This window comes from Dromaius novaehollandiae, chromosome 2, assembly GCF_036370855.1.
Source record: "Dromaius novaehollandiae isolate bDroNov1 chromosome 2, bDroNov1.hap1, whole genome shotgun sequence".
NCBI lineage: Eukaryota > Metazoa > Chordata > Aves > Casuariiformes > Dromaiidae > Dromaius > Dromaius novaehollandiae.
In genome coordinates, this window is record NC_088099.1 from 29,051,946 (window position 1) to 29,069,297 (window position 17,352).

Consider the following 17,352-nt stretch of genomic DNA (forward strand, 5'->3'; position numbering starts at 1 on the left):
ATGATAATTCTGTAAATTGTCTCTCTAAAGCTTCTGTTGTGAACTAAATAAATTTAGAAAGCATCTAATTTTGATCTGCCTCTTACTTCAGATTTTACTTTGATAAGATAATTTTTTAGATAAATTTGCATCCTTTCTTAGAACAGAAAGCTTATATAGCTTGGAAAAGAAAGACTTCAAAAAGTTTACTTTAAATGAAACAGATACGATTCTCTTTTGTGTCATGCTGCTGCTGCTAATATTGACTGAGTACATGGAATAGGCCATTTTTAAAGACAGAAGCAAGACTGACCTTTTTTTTTCTAAAAAAATGTGTACGACAGTAGGTATCTATTGAATACTGAGTTTCTCTTTTTGACATGAATTTCCATTTTTCTTAAATCATACTCTTTTTCCAATTTTGATATTCTTTTTGAATTGCAGATTAGCTAAGTTTCTGGTGTTTTTAAATACAATTACTTGCAATTGTGTTTGCAGCACAACAGAATACAAATATTGGCAAGGAGCTTTGCATTCCATCTCTCCTTAAGTAGCATTCAAAAGCAAAATCATCAATGGATCGGATGTTAGGTAATAGGCCACTATGATAGAAGTGACTGAACAGGTTGCGTAATACACAGATAGCAAGTTACCATCTTTCTCAGTCAAAGAAAAATTAATGTCTAAACCTCTGAACCTTTTCTGCCAACAGAGTAAAGCACCTTATCTTAGTGGAGCCATGGGGTTTTCCAGAGAGGCCTGAGAATGCTGACCAAGAAAGACCAATTCCAATCTGGATCAAAGCACTAGGAGCTATATTGAGTCCATTTAATCCATTAGCTGGGCTGAGGATAGCAGGACCCTTTGGTGAGTGTTAGCTACTCTTAAATACTGTTTTTCTTCGAACATATACATGGGGCAGATATGACATTAAAATAAGGTTTGTTGCAAGCTCTTTTCACCCACAGAGAAAAGAATTGGAGGAAGAGGTGTGAGGGCTTGAGAAAAATGAACTCTTCAGGACAAGAGGGAAAATCTTTCTGTTGGAAATACTAATATGATAATTTATAGCATTTATGGTAGGCTACAGTTATAGTGAGATAGATTATGTGGACATCTGTTGGGGAGACCTGACAAAGATGTGTCAGTGTGAGCAGGGTTTTTTTTTTTTTTTTTTTTCCCTATAGTTGCCTCCAGTCACAATCCATTTAGTTTCCCTTCTGTTTGCAGTTTGATTGACAAACAGCATTTCCAAATTAGGATAATGTTAGAATACCATTTCTCATAAATTTGTGTGTCTTTGGCCTGAGTTTAGAGAAATTAAGCTGAAACTTTTTTTTTTCTGTCTGCTGTTTTCCTCTCAGCCATGTGCTGCATTACAGTGGCAGTCTTGCCCTTCTTTGTATTTCTACATCTCTTCAACAGCACTGACGGGATGTTAGATGAACTCTGTATTTGCCCTAATCCTAGGAATAACTACAGGTGACCAGAAATAGTAAGATTTTAGTTTGGGGGACGAGGGCATGGTTAAAAACATCAAGATGCATGCCAATTCTTAAATTATGTGTGTTCCTTCTTGAGGGAAAGAGGTTATCTGTTTATTACTCCTTGTATTACAGGAGTATCTGTTGCGGAGGCTTGGAAAAAGGTATTCTTTAGACCTCTTACAAGTTATAAATAACTTTTTGCTTATCACTTTTTTGCTTGAAGTATCTTCAGTTGCTATCATTCACCTTTCCCTCATTTTTAGTGTTTAGTTTAAAGAGAAACTAGTGGCACTTCAAGTCTTTGTTTACATTTAAACCACATCTGTTTCTTAATTCTTTTTGTATGAAATATATATTTTAATAAGCTGATATATTTCATTTGTTCTCAGAAGCATGACAAAATTAATTAGACAACATATTTTGTACAAACAATCTTTTTTTTAAGTAAAATGCTTTCTAATTTGGTTAACAAAATGACTTGAAGCATACTCAGTGGTAAATACTGATTTATGCATTTTATCCAATAACAAATGCATGCATAAGTCAATTCATGTGGAAGAGTTCAAAGCTGAAGTTGCTTCCCTTACCAAGTAAATGCAGTCATAACCAGACTGCAGAATCAGGCCCTGTCTTGCACAGGTATCCCAAACCTAGCCTTTCCTGTAGGTTGATGTTGAGGGCAGTGTTTTTCATCCTTTTCCGTCCATTTCTCACTTCAGTTTTTCAAAAAGTTTTTCAGCACTGACATAGCATGGAATTCTTGACAGATGAGGCATACTTCTCAGATAGAGAAGTGCAGGTTTAAGACACTGTCCTGGGAGATAGGCATGCATAGGCGTCGAACCCAACTTGATAAAGGCACTGAACCAAATCCAAGTTTCCCCCTTCGTGCTCATGTGCTCACTCTGCTGGGCTGGCATAGCTGTCTGGTCCTCACTGTGGGGCCAGCTGCTCATCTTCAAAGTTATATGTTAGGCATTAAAGTGGGGACAGATTTCTTGTAGTATCATGGTGGTATCACATGCATATTTATTCAGACCAGCAGGCAGTTACCTTAACCTGGGAGAGAGACAGAATTTGAGAGAGACCTTTTTCTTTAAATAGTTTCCAGTTAGTTGGTTTACTTGTTTTCCTTCACTGGAACAGTCAGCCAGTAGGCTCATAGTGTAGGGGGTTTAGGTGCTTAGTTTGGATTTGTGAAGTCCACTGCTAGAGCTGAATGCTTAAAATTACTCAGGGCAACACTAATATCACTGTGACCACATCCTTCTGTAGAACTTCGTCTTTAATGTCAATATTTCATTTATAGTTTCCCTAGATGCTACAGGAAACATCAGCCAAACAATTGAGGGTGTTTTCAGTAAACATTAAGAATAAATCAGTATGATTTCATTCCAAAATTCATTCCAGAGTATCTTGACTCCTTGTTTCATTCTCTCCCTGTAAATTTCCGGGGAAAGAGAACAGTTTTCCAATTTGATGACCCACAGATCAAAACACTTTTTCATTTGCTTTTTAACAAAATGGAAAGTGAATTCTTAAATGGGGATACTTTCAGTCCCTAATTATTGGAAATGGAGATACTGTGGCTTCTATACTGGTAGTAGGGAAGGACACAGAATTAGTCTCTTCCAGGTATTCTTATTCCAGGCCAGCTGCAACATTTATGTTCCAAAGGAAAAAAGAAAAAAAGGACAAAAATAGAACAATTGAACTCTCTAGAGAAAATACAGGCGATAGAAGAAATTGCAGAATGTTTGCAAAATCTTCATCACCTCATGACTTAAATCTCTGTTTCATAAAGCAATTGTTTCCTCTTCTACTGTGTTCATTTTCTGAATTGACTTAAGGCATACATAAGGCATGTTGCAATAGTCTAATCTCAAGGTTACAAAAGCACAGAGCACTGTGACAAAGTCTACATAAATAGTCACAGGCCTTTGGCCTGGAACAGGTAGGAAGAAATGACATCATCATAATTGCATAGATTAACAACAGTATTTTCAGTTGATAAACTTAAGTGGTAAGCTGTGAGGCTACATCTTCAGCAAGAGATGAATAATATTCATAGACTAAAATTAGCCTTTGCTGATACTCCTGTCCCTAAGATCTGCCTGGTCAATTAGAAGAGATGCATTGCTTGAGAAAGTGATTCGGAGCAGGAGCTTAACTTTGGCTGTGAAGAGAGCATGAAGAGAACAGCTTTCTTAAGTTAAATCTTTTCATTTATGCCACTTCTTCTTTACTCATATCAAAGTTTCTCCGCCAGTTCTTCAGCATAGACTTCTGTTCTTTAAACTAAATGCTAGTGAAATGAACTAGCTTCAGAAGAAGACTTTCTTTAAAAGGAGAGTATAGACATATCTAAGGAGGAAATACAACCCATTTTTTTAAGTGCCTTTCAGTTCTGAAAGATGAGATTTTTTTCTCTCACCTAGTGGTGCTGGAGCAATGGGGAGGAAAGTGTTAGCATCATGTAAAACTAAACTAGTGACAGAAAAGTCTGCTTAGCCCATTTGCTGGTCCCCTTTGCATGTTTCTTCTGTTGCTGAAGTGGCCCTTCGCAAACGTTCCCTGAATGTATTTGGCAGGGTTTGAATTGCCACTGTTTCAGTGCAGCATAAAATCATTTAGAGTATTTATATTTAGTTCCTGTTTGGCGCAATCGCGTTTGGCCATCATGTTTTCCCAAGACATGCAAGTGATGAAGCAAAATGTTCTTTAGAAATCACCAAATGCCACAAACTTCAAGGGAGTATGTTCAGGGGATTGTAACGAAAAGCATTAGACAACCTGATCAAGTTGTCTATACCAGCTTCTCCTATAATACTGTTTTCTGTTTAACAGGATTAAGCCTTGTACAGCGTTTAAGACCAGATTTCAAGCGAAAATATTCATCGATGTTTGATGATAACACTGTGACTGAGTATATCTATCACTGCAATGTACAGACACCCAGGTGAGTATGAGTTTGCCAGTGTGTTTTGAAATCTCTCTCATTTACTGAGTGTGTGCTGCTCCCTCCAATGGTCATGGTAACAGTGTGCATGCTTTTTTTTTTTTTTACTGTAACATTGATTTTATTAATTGAAGAAGAAAAAGAAGATTGCACTTTTTCTGAATTTCAGTAATTGATAAGTGTAGAAGCTATCCTAATTTTGTTCCTTTCAAACTACTTGCGTTTTAATTTTGACAGAGCGCTTGGGCACTAATTTTTAATCCAAAGGATGTTTAGTTTGTAAAGACTTTCTTAAAAACCTTAAAAATATATCATTTCATGCTTTTAAGTGTTAGCACTCAATCCTGTAAAAACATAGGCTATTTATGTTGAAAATTACATGCAAATGTTGAAAACTCATGATTTTAATTGTCAAAAATCCCAACTTAATTTATTATTGCATTTTTTTTGTGTTACCAAAAGACACAGATGTGCCAATTTAAGGGTAGTTCAAGGTATGGGGAAGGGAGAAGAGAAGAGACTGAAGAAGATTTTTTTTTTAATTTTTTTTTTTTGTTACCCTTTTTGAATGGCTAAGTGGTGAAACTGCTTTCAAGAATATGACTATTCCTTATGGATGGGCAAAAAGGCCAATGCTGAAACGGATTTCATACATGGATCAAGACATTCCGATCACTGTGGTCTATGGAGCGCGTTCATGTATAGATGGCAATTCTGGCAGCACTATCCAGTCTCTGAGACCAAATTCGTATGTGAAAACAATAGTAAGTTGACTTTTAAGACATTTTTTAGTTCATCTGTGTGGATTTGTTTTAATTATATCCAATTATGCATTTTTCATACTGGTTGTGGGAATGATGGCCCTTTGATTTAAAGCCTTGGATAAAAATTTCTGATTTCTCTAACAGAAAAAGAGAAAATAAGTGTTAGCTCAGAGAAAACTGAAACAAAAGTGTACAAGTTCCCCAAGTAAGCATCAAACTTATTTTACCACAAGAAGCTGAATTAGGTCTATGAGCAAGGTCATTTTTTTCTCTACAGAAAGTTTTACTCTACAGTATGCTAATCCTAATAGTTTTTGTGGTCACTGGTGAGTATTTGGGCATTTTTTTGTTTGCTTTAAACAACAGCTTTCTTAACACGAACATCTATGTATGAAATGGTCAGGAGGCTCTCATATTATAAATTGTTCCAATCCATTTGTATAAAGCTTTTGTTTCTCTGATGAGAGAGTGGTTTGTGCCTGGTGCTAGTGTTCTTGGAAGCACCTTTCTTTGAATCATTACAAAAATACTAAGTTTTGTTTTTCTAGCAAGTACATTCCTTTTTAAAGGTATGGCATTATTTAAAATACGTGCACTTGTAGCTTGCTGCAAATGTGCACACACTGCATTTTTTGTTTGGTTTCTTTAAAAACAAATAAATATTGAAGTATTCTTCACGCATTCTCACATCAGTCAGCCGCGATAATTGGATATGTATATATGTTACAATCTTATGAGGTGATAAAATGCTAGAATACGCCAGCTGTCGTCTTACTGATGTCGAGTCCTAACTGGATAGAAATTTACAGTACATGATGTCTACAGTATACTTGGACAAGTCATTCAAGTAAAATTTGAGAAATGATATTGTTGTGGAACTGTTTATATGTGTTAAAGAACACAAATACCTTTCATAAATGCTAACATCCAGAATTGAAAGCATTACTTTACTGCTTAACCACAGAATAAGTTTTAACAAAAAATCACTGTTAAGAAGTATACAGTAGGTTATTAGGATAGGAATATGTCAGGCAAGCAGGTTTTTCCAGTCTGGTCAGTGGTTTTTAGAAGGCACAGTAGATAATGTAATGTTTTAGTGTAATTCAGGTTAAAATTTTGTCAAGCCAGGTGCAGATTCTAAAAGGTAGTTGGAGTGGAGAAAATTACAGGGACTTTGAAAGAAATTCACAAAAGCAAAGGAATGAAAGGGCTCTCATAACGCTGACACATGGGCTTGTTCCTCTACCATTGGCTTTACCAGCCTTGGTAAAGTGCACAGAGATTTTGAGGGTTTTATTGTGTATGTTTATTTCTAACTAAATTTTACTCGAGAAATTTTCTTTTTTTAACATGCTAACATAGCTATACTTCTATTTAAGGCAATATGTTTCATTTTAGAGACTTAAGAATGAATGTTTTAATCGTGGGGGAGGGGAAAAGTAGATTTGAATACAAATAAATCTTGGATTGGTTATAACATTAGAAGAAAATAGGTCAAGCACCTTTCCCATACAGTACGATGGTGACTTGCTTCATAACAATTTTGGCAGAGAGTGATAGATTACAAAAATACTTTAACGACCATATGTGTGGTTACTTAAGCCCTTAATTTTATTACATGGTTTCAGTGAAATAATCTCGGTCAGAAAAGGCTCACAAATGTAATTTTTTTCCTCCTTCCCATATACTGCATTATTTGGATTTGACTTTTCCCTGCTTAAAATAGTAGTTAATTCAGAGGATTGAAATCTGCTTCCACGAGTCTAGAAAATCCTCAGCAATTTAAGCCTCTAAGTTCCTACTCATTTATAGTAGTACCTTTTAGTCTTTTCCATATGATTCTTTTAATAAGGGAATACAGTGATCAAATGTTCTCTCTAGTACAAACACTTATAGAAGTAAAGAGGCACTTTGCAGATTTTTTTGAGTGGAGAATGAAGGGGATGAAGGCTAACTGAAAGCTTGGTATGTCACGTGTTCTCTTAAGTTTGTTTTGCAGTGACTTCTGTGTCCACTTAAATCTTACTTTCAAGAAGGTGTGCAGTTGAATAAACAGTGTTTTTACCCTCTTTTCCTATGTAACAAAGTCCTTCAACAGGTGAAATAAACTTTCATTTTTCCTTAAGTTGAGACCATTGGCTTTTTAGGTTGCATGATACTACCTCCTGGCAGCAACTGTATTAACTTCCTTAACACAGACTGGATGCAATAGATAGTTTCAATTTTGTAGTTTTTCCTTTCAAATAATTACGTATCAAATTAGTAATGTGTAAAACTCAGTTTGTTGCAGGGATATTCTTCACATATCCCAGTTATATATATATATATATATATATATATATATATATTTTACCTTCTTCTCCTTTTGACTTCTTTCTCCACTTTCATCCTCCAGGCTATCCTTGGTGCAGGTCATTATGTGTATGCTGATCAACCTGAAGACTTCAATCAGAGGGTGAAAGATATCTGTGATTCTGTGGACTGACTGCGTGCTACTGTGTTCTCTTTAGAAATTCTTACTGTAGGTAACATGTAATAGCAATACTCTTTTGGAAATTACTAAAGAATGCAGAGCTAATGGAACAGGCCCTGCTCGCACACTATTTCTTCTAAGAAGTCATTTGCACACTTAAACCACTTAGTGCCTTTTGGGGGATAGGGTGATTTTAAGCAGACTTTGTACAGATTTGTTTGAGATCTGTCTTTAGGTATTGGCCTGTCATATATGAAATTACATACAACTTTTTTAAACCAGAGTTTTCTTCAAATTGTAATTGAATTTTGCATACCTTGAATGTTATGAAGATGTTGCATTCTCCACTGACACAGAGAACTATATCAACATAGATATAATGCATAAAATGCAATTTGGTTTCTTTATAAACTTTCATATTTTCTAGTTGATGTTTCATAGCAAGAATATGAAATTGTTCATACATACTTTATTTTTGGATTGTGGAACTCTATACACCATATTTTAAGATTTGGGGGTTCTTTTCTATTGAAGTTAAAACAGCTTGTGAAGCTGATTTTGGCGTAGAGACAGGGCCAAAATAATGCACAATGTTTGTCACTGAAACGTGTTAGTTTGTAAGGAATCAAAGCTTAATATCAGGAAATCTTTCTGCTGTAGGATGTTATTTCCATTTATCTGAAGGCATTTTCTTCCATGTGTGTAACTTTTATTGAAGCCTCAGTTTCTAAGAGTCAGTGATATCACTGACATTCATGCTTCCAGAAATACTTTGATTTGTAGATTTCAGTGATTTTAAAATACAGAAGATGGCTTGTTAGTTATTCCATCTATTTTTAACACCATATAATTACTGCAAGATTTGTTGCTAGCCTAAACCTAACAATTGTAGATAAGTTGACAAGATTTGGATTAATGCTAGGAAGTGGCCATCTGGATAGTGAGTATAGCTCCCTTTTTCTTTTGATAGAAAGCCTTGTCTGCTTTTTAATAAACTTCTGGGGGGAGGGGGAGAATACTGATGTTCTCTAATTGGGAACTACAGCAGAACAGTGTATTTTAGTTAACATGCAGCCTCCTTATAGGAAGAATTATTACTGGAATAAACAATACCACTGTAACAACTTATAATTACATGTTTTGGAGGTCCTTTATATAGTTATATATTTTAATTGAATATTTTGAAATCAGAGCTAATCCAGTCTCTGCATCTCTTTGAAACTGTAGATTGGTGTTAGTTCTTCGCATGCTTAGTAAATTATATTAAGCAAAATACTTTGTCACTTTAAAGCCAAATTATGTGGTGGTTTGTTTTTTAAAAACAAGTTTACATGAAACTATTGATCTGCTTTGGAATGTTGAATTGACTACTGCAGAGTTCTTGATACTTTTATACATAGGGGATTTGAATTTACAGTAGCACCGTCTTAAGGCTTGAGTGGAATTCTGTGCATTTTTGCTCAAATTAATGATTTGTTGCACATATTTATGATGTGAAAGGCAAAGATACCTAAAAGGTTTAGAAAATACTCTGATTATGTTCCAGGCTGAGCATAATCTCTCTCCCTCAAGGAGATGTTTACGTATATGGTGCTATGTAAACATCAAACAGTCTTTGTGACTGCATCGACTGGTAGCACTTAATATCTAACAAGTTAAATAATTTAATTAAAATAATTTATTGAATTCAGTTACATTTTCAAATAGCAGATGCCAGAATTTTTTTTAAATCTGTGTTATTTGCTAAAATCTTGCACTGAAAATGGAAAATCAGAGTATCGATTATAATGTTTAGCATAAGCTATAAATTATCAGTCATGCCACCATTTACACTGATGCTGTCAGTGTATATTTTTTCACCCTTATCATTGTCTAATTTGCATTAATCAGCTTAAATGACTCATTTAATTGTGGGTAAAAAGCTAACCTAAAACATATTCTGAGTCTCTTCCAAATAATAACAGACAAAACAAACATGGTATTTTCAGATAGCACTTACTGATGGGAATTCCAGATTCCACATCAAAAGATGTAAGTAGGGATAAAAATTGCACACTGAATGTGAATATGCTTTTGAATATCCCCTGCTTTTTCAGCTTATTGTACTAATAAAACTTATTTGCTTAAGTTTTGCACAATAAAAAAATCTTAAATTTTGTGTTTGATTTAACGTTAAGACATGATGTTGCTTTGTAGTAATCTGTGTGTGATTCAGCTCTGGAAATCACAAGTAATTAATAAGTTGTGCTAAACCATCCAAAATATATTAAAAATATAGTAAAGCTTGTTTTCAAATGCCTCTTAAAATTTCTTGTATTTAACTGAGGTAAGCGTTTGTCAACAAGTGGCTGCACGTTCAGAATCCTGATTGTACATACAAAGAAAGTGTGTGTTGGTCATATTTGAAGCAGTACTAGATACTCTAATGAAGGTCAAGGTGGAATTTTGAATATCCTATTGTGTGTAACATAACCTAATAAAGTTACTGTAATAAGTATCATAATAGGTGCTGAACAGATAATGAATAGCATATACTGAAAAGACTTGGAAGCTAGATCTTTTGTGAACAATAGCTCTCAAGGAGTAAGCTCAGTTTCTCCAGAAGTTCTGTTTCAGTACAGTGACTGGCTGCTTAAAATGTGTTGCAGCGAATGGGGCTGTTTTTATTAGAGTGCTGTAAAATAAGACAAGAATCGCAGGCCTGAAAGCACCCAGAGATCTATCCTGTTGTAGCCTCAAAATGAAGACAGCTTTGTATCAGAAGCTACGGCATAGCATAAGAAATCCTAAATATTAATAAAAATCTGAGATTAACTGTCTAAATCTCCAGGACACACTCTTCCTCCTAAGGTTGTTGTGATAAAATTTTATTAAAATAACTTAGTAATATTATGCTTGCATGGCTGACTTCATCTTGTTACGTATTGAACCCCGCCAGCTTAGATTTTAGTTCAAAAAAAAAAAAAGATTTTCAGAGAAGTAATTTATTGATAGGGTGTTAAAATGAAACATTCACAAGCGTCACAAGAAAGTCCCTGTTTGTATTTGATTGTGAAACGGAGCGTGAGCATGTGAATTCATAGGCATTGAGCTTGGAGATGGATCCAAGCAGGAGAAATGCTGTCATCCTGTTTCACTCCAATTAAACCAATGCTGGTATTTGTTTTTAAACCCTATCTTTTTTTAAGGTTGCTGTAACAGTTCATGGTGAACTGATGTGGCAGTCTCCATCTGAAATACTTACTGTGATCCCTGGCTATACTCAAAACTGTTTGAATGAGGCTTTAAATGGGTAATTTCTTAGGGCTTATCCAAGTATCTGACATTTTGTCTTGTTCACTGTTAGCCCATTGCTGCTATTTTTAAGCATGGCAGTGCACCTAAGTTGCCAGAAGGCTTCAACTAGGAAATTACTTTGCAGGAAGCATAGCTCTAAGTGAAACTTGGCAAAGGGTCAGCTTGGGGTTCAGTAAAGGTAACTGGAGAGAGACTTGTTTTAGAGGGATTAGTGAGGTCCCAACAGGACACAGATGCATGCAGCACTACTTTCTGAGATAGTGGCATTAAATGAAAATCAGTTGAGGCTTCAGGCTTTCCAGAAGGAGATGGATGGAGCAATGTGTAGCAGCAGAGGTTTGTAACTGGAACGACACCATATACCACAAGTAAGAGCTAGAAATGAGTGAGACAGCTGAAAACAGCAAAATTCAGACGAAGAGCGCGGAAAATAAACGTTTGTCTTTCCTCAAGAACTGGTTCAGAGCTGACTGAGAATAAGGGAAATGGAAAGGGGAAGAATCAGTGATGCCTGTGGCATAGAAAGTGTGTGTGAGAACTGACAAACAAGGAGAAAGAAGAATTTAACTGAAATCCCTGGAGGTAGGTGTGAAATTGTAAGCTAGAACAGAAGGTAGCCTGTTACTGTAAGGATGCATGCAAGAAGATAACTAAGCCCTAGGCAGCCAACATCTGTAATCCAGTAAGTGCTAAACTGAAGTACTTTCTCTTATAATTAATTCTTCATTGCCTCCCTAAAACACTGGATCTTTGTCTTAACTATAGCTTTTTCTCCGGGCGCTGGAACTAGATAGCAAGCTAGTACTTAGTATTTCTGCCTCCAAGCTCCCTTCTCTTTCATTTTATTTGCACTAAGATTACTGTACAATAATAAAGCTTATCAAGGTAAGGGGATTGCCTGCAGCACTAGCTAGAGGGAAGTCTGGCTGATATGTGGGGCCTTGTAAAGTTTTGGTACATCTACTTTGACTAAAGCTTGCCCTCTGAATGCACGTGATATTCCACGAGCTAGGCAACATCACCTCAGACTGGCATTTGGGTAGGAAACATTTAAAGAATGCCTGCATCCTGCTGTATTTGGAAAATAGCGAGAAATGGTATTCTTATGAGTCAAAAATATACTGGTGACAGAGCATGAGGTAAGGGGGACACTGAACTGCCTGAGGTAAAATGAAAAAACAAGATTAGAACAAGCCTGGTCACTAAGAATCATATGCCACGTTTTACAAGAGGAGTGTGGGGGGGTCTTGGCTGTATTCCAGTTTGCCTAATAGCATTTTAATCATATGAGTATCCTGCCTTCAAATTTACGTGCGATAGAATGTAGGATTTTTTTTTAACAGAACTGCTCATTAGCGCTCAGATCTGGCATTGCACTGAAATTTTTTAAAATACTGCAAACTTTTTACTGTATTTCTTACCTAGAAATTATAGAAATATTTGTTGTATATTTTTAAAGATTAAACAATCACAAGTAGCAAGAACACGTTACTGCCCTGAAATTTAGATTTTTTTGTGTGTCTACATAATTTGTAAGATAAGAGGTGACTGCACTAAACTAGGTGTTTATTGCACTTTACATGTATTTTTTGCTTTGCTTGTAAGGGAAAGTTAGCAGACAAACCCCTCTTTTGGAAAGCTGGATGAAGGCTGTGGGGTGGAGTGTTAACCCTAAATCTACAGTAAGAAGTAGATATGTTTTGAAAATAGCTGCACAAGCAGAATCTCAGTATTTTAACAGGTCCGGTTTTGCACTTTTGAATTCACATAATTAACATGTAAATCTCTGGAGCCATGGGTGGAGCAAGGCGAGACTATCGCTTCCTTTATTACTGCATGATATTTAAATACTTGCTTAATATTCAGCAGCTTTTCTGCTTTGACTTCATTTAAAAACATTTGCATTCACCCAGAGCTCAAATCTAAAACTGAAGCTAAACAGGTCAGTGGATGCAAATCCCACATGTAGAGAGCCCTCTCAGAGGAGATTACTGCTCCCATTTACCTGAGATTCATTATCATCTTCAGCATCCGCCAGCAACGCAATAGCTCTACCTGAGCTCTTCCTGCTGGACACAGAGCTGCTGTGCTTGTCTTCAGGCAAGCGGCCAGTTCTGCCTGGAAAGTGCCCCAGTAGTTGATTGGAAAAATACAGGGTTAGAAAACAATAATCATTCCTATTGTTCCTGTAGAAACTTCTTCCTCAGGAAACGCTCCATTTGGTATAGCTGTGCATGTGGAAAACCCTGCTAGCAGGGCACGTGGGATAAGGACCAGCGAAGGAGGGTGGGTGAGCGCGACGGGGTGGTCAGCCCTCTCCAGCCCTTGGCTCTGGCTTGCTTCCAGGCTGTGATGGTGTCGCCTCTGCTCGTTGCCCCTCCCCTTCTCACAATTTAATTCCCCCCGTCCAGCAGCCCTGAGCCCCCAGATGAACCCTTTGAGCTTCTTGGGCATCTTAAACACCCAAGCAATCCACCTGCAGTTAGTCTGCTTAGGGCTGAAGCCTTCAGGAACACGCAACCATGGCTGCGAAGTGGCCAGAAACTTTGCAGGGCGATAGTAGCTGCCCCTAAGGCAGGGGGAGAGCCTAGGCAACAACCTGAACACAACCCCGCTGGCTGGCTGGAGCTGCCAGCCTGCTCGTCTGCCCACTGCTCAGCTCCCAGCCTCGCCGGGCACTGCTGCAGCGTGTCTGGCAGGCAGCGGGGGCCCCCGGGGCCGCCAGCACCTCTCACTGACTGCAAATCATCATTCTTTTGTTCTCGGAAATTTCCAGTGCTTCAGCTCCCTGTGCCTGTGCATAGTTCCTTGTTCTGTATAGGCAGAGTCAGGCCATGTTTACTACTCTCTTAATTACCCTGTAGCAGCTCCCAGGCTGCATGGTATGGGCTGCGATTCCTGCCAGCAAATGGCTGAGTTGGTACCTGCTGTGGGTTAGGGCCACATCGTGTCCATAAAATGAAGAGTCCAGGTGTGGCACAGAGACAGATGCCACCAAAATGTCATGTGAGCTAGCTCCTATTATTTTTAAATGCTAACAGATTTCAGCAGTAACTTGGGAGAAAACAACTATTAACCACACAGCAGTGTCTGCTTACTGCAGAACAGCTCTAGCTTTTCTAAAAAGCATCTAAAAGTAGTATTGACTTATATGCTAAAGGGATAGTGAGAAGCTGCATGTTGGTTCTTTTTTTTTTTTTTTTTTTTTTTTTTTTCCTGGCAATATCCTGAAACACTGATGAAAATCCAGCCAGGTGAATTATTCTGAACTCTCATCAATCACATCTCTAATAAACATGCAAATCATTGCATTGCAAAGCATTTCCAGGAGCTCCTTTAGTGCAAGCCAGCTCCTGGCTGGGCCTTTGCTTCCCCCCCGCCCCAATGCCTCCCCGCCTGAAATGTCAGCCCTGCTCCAGCATCCCAGGAGCAGCGGGGAAAGCGGAGGCTTTTGCTCCCCTTCCTCCATCAGTTCCGTGCCAAACCCGCTAGAGGGGAGACAGCGCTCTGAAACCGCCGCCGCTGCCCCAGCGGCTCCCGTCAGGCTCCCGCTGCTGCGCGGCGCTCGCTGAAAAAAAGCAGCTGCACCTCAAAATCTTCTTCCACATGCACAACAGATTGATAATTATAGGTGTGGGCAGGGAAAAAGATAGAGGAAGATGAAACAGGAATTTCATGCATTTGGCCCACCCTTTTCATACAGGAAAGAGAGGGCCATGAAATGGGAGAGTGTGGTGTGGTCCCATAAAGTTAGACCTCTCTAGTTCTGTACCATTGTTTTATTTATCTTAATGTCTTTTCACAAAGCAGAAATGAAACCCACACAGAAAGACTAGGTGTTGCAAAGACGAGGGGGAGCACAAATGAACCTCCTGTGCTATTAGAGACCAACCCCGGAATGAGAATAAATGGTGATAAGAGTAAAAATAACTGCGGCAGAATTATTAAATAAGGGGCAACTTTTAAAGTGGCTCCAGTCTGGCTTCTAATTTTGTTCTCGTAATTTGATTGTGGGTTTAAATGGGACTACTTAGACATTAGCTACTTGATCTGCAAGCAACAGCAGGCAAGTAGTGCTGAAGTACGCACTGTGCATGCCGTGGTGCACGGTGGGGTCCATTCATGGGTGTGCTACATGAGGGCTAAACAAAGCTTTGTATCTTGCCAGCCTGCTAAAAGGGAGGGGTTTTACCACCTTAAGAGCCCAGGGAAGAAACTCACTGTGTTTTAATGGACCTGTCTGAGGCAGGTGTCAAGACCCCAAAGACCAGCAGGCAGTCAGTGAGGTCTGCATGGGGTACAGATTTGGGGCAGGGCAGCTGGGACCCCTCCAGCCTGTACCAGCCTGGCTTCTCGGAGCAACCTGCTTGCTCTGGAGGATGCAACATGTCTTCTCTGGCCATGTCCTAGGAAAAGTAGTGGCAGCCTTAATGCTTTTTAGCTGGGTCTCAACAGAAAACTTTGTGGAAGACTGCTGGGTGTGCATGCATGTGCATAATGCAAAGGATGTTTAAGAAAACAATGTTGTACAAAACAAGACTGATATAAGTTATTCATTATCAAGATAATACTAACATAATGAGAATATTTAGTTTTCCGTTGGAAAACAGAAAAGGTGGCCATTTACCTTGCAAAGGATTGTAATTTTCTTGCAATTTTCTTGTAGTTTCCTCCTGCAAACTGCTGTCCGTGCTCAGTCTTAGCCACATACGCACATCTCTGCAAGCTTGGGGAGAGCCAGCAAAATCCTCCCTGGGGGCTACTGTGCATGTGCAAGAATGCATGAGAACCCTGCAATGTGTTTAACCAGTAGTAAAAAACATAAACATATGACTATGGAAACTTGTTACCAGCAATTTGGGCTGAGTGCAATGGTCTCTTAAATCTCCATTGCAGTGTGCCGCCACTGCATGTCACTATTAGGACAGAACGACACAGAAAGATTTTAGTGAGGCTTATACAGCCCTGGTGGGGACAGACTCCCCTGGCCCCATAGCAAAGGCCACCCCTGGGGAAATGCTGTGGGTGAGTGCAGCACCTCAGGTTAGTTCTCTTGTGTGGACAGAGAAACCCAAAGGCTTAGCACTTCCTCCAGCAATAGATTGTCCCCAAAGTAATGGGAATGAATAGACTGAGCTATGTGTTTAATTAGAGGAGTGGAGTTTTGTCTCAGAGAAGCACCAAAGTAGCACCAGGTGGGAAAGGAGAGGAGAAAGTTCCCTGTTGGCCGTGCCCAGTTAGCCCAGTCGCCCACTGGGGTGACTGGGGGGAGACAGGCACCCTCTGGGCTGCATCCCTCGCGTGGGGGATCCTTGCCATGGCTGGCAGCGGCTGTCAGACACCCACTCTCCGAGACCCGACGCGGCCAGCACTAGGAGAAGCGGTGGCCCTTCTGTCCCTGCTGTTCGCTCCAGGCGCCTCCTCCTGCAGCTCGAAGGTAGGGAGCATTTCAGAGGCAGGAGGCCACATGACGGATGAAGCGTCCACCACGAGGAGTGTGTTACAGAAACAGGGCATGATTCATCGTTCAAGGGGAAAATTGAAATTCTACTGCATCCTGGGCATCAATCATCGGGGGACATCTGCGTAAATAAAAAAGAGGCTCTTGCTCTCTGTCTTCTCACTCCCACATGCTGCAGGACACCCTCTAACACCAGCTAGAGACAACAATTTGTGCCAAGGAGGGAAGGAGAAATACCTTGGGCAGGAGTGCTTTGATGGAAGATATAAAAGGAGAGGTGACATTGCCACATCCTGGACCCTTTTTATGATGCAGACTGTGGCCAGCAGCAGCATCATGCATTGAGCCAAGAGTCTCACCTACCTACTGCCTGATTCATCTCTGTGCTTGCCAGCTTCCACCCTGGGCTGAACAAAAACAGCACAGTACCATCCAGGCACTTAAAATGAGTTTGCTACACCCCTCCTGCTTTCAAAGTAGTCCTTGAGCCCCTGTATTTAGGGCAAAAGCAGCCCATTCCCAGTTGGCTCAGACTTGCCAGCGCTTGAATTCTCTGAGATTTGCAGCATGTCTCGGTGAGCTCTGCCATGCGGTGGCAGAGGCGGTGGTGGGCACGTGGGGCTGGGGTGCTGAGGCTCCCCGGGGCTCTGTGGGGCACCCAGCCCTGCTCCTGCCACCCGGGGTCACCGTCCCACTGCTGTTATGGGACATTTGGGGGTCTTTCAGGCTGGGATGCTTTAACCACTTCAGTGCAAGACTCCCCTCTCACTGGAAGTCATCACTTAAAATTTCAGCTGCAAAGAGGAAATTGCAACATGCGTAAATTAGCACTGGCCCCGGTGCTGCAAAGCTGTTGAAGGCGCTGGATGGAGTCACAGTGGCATCCCGGGCAGACAGGGTCCACAGTGATTGGACTCTGTGTTGGGAAGCTC

The 17,352-nt window shown here is 39.5% G+C and overlaps 1 protein-coding gene across 3 annotated transcripts in view; it reads left to right on the forward strand.

Annotated features, from left to right (window-relative positions):
- Window positions 1-9,957, forward strand: part of ABHD5 (abhydrolase domain containing 5, lysophosphatidic acid acyltransferase) — a 29,735-nt gene extending 19,778 nt beyond the window's left edge. For all 3 annotated transcript variants that reach the window (XM_026098680.2, XM_026098681.2, XM_026098679.2), the window contains exons 4-7: window positions 692-846; window positions 4,314-4,425; window positions 5,003-5,189; window positions 7,585-9,957. In XM_026098680.2, coding sequence (XP_025954465.2) covers window positions 692-846; window positions 4,314-4,425; window positions 5,003-5,189; window positions 7,585-7,674 — 544 coding nt within the window. In that variant the 3' untranslated portion in view covers window positions 7,675-9,957. The remainder of the gene's footprint in view (window positions 1-691; window positions 847-4,313; window positions 4,426-5,002; window positions 5,190-7,584) is intronic.
- Window positions 9,958-17,352: the final 7,395 nt, after the last annotated feature.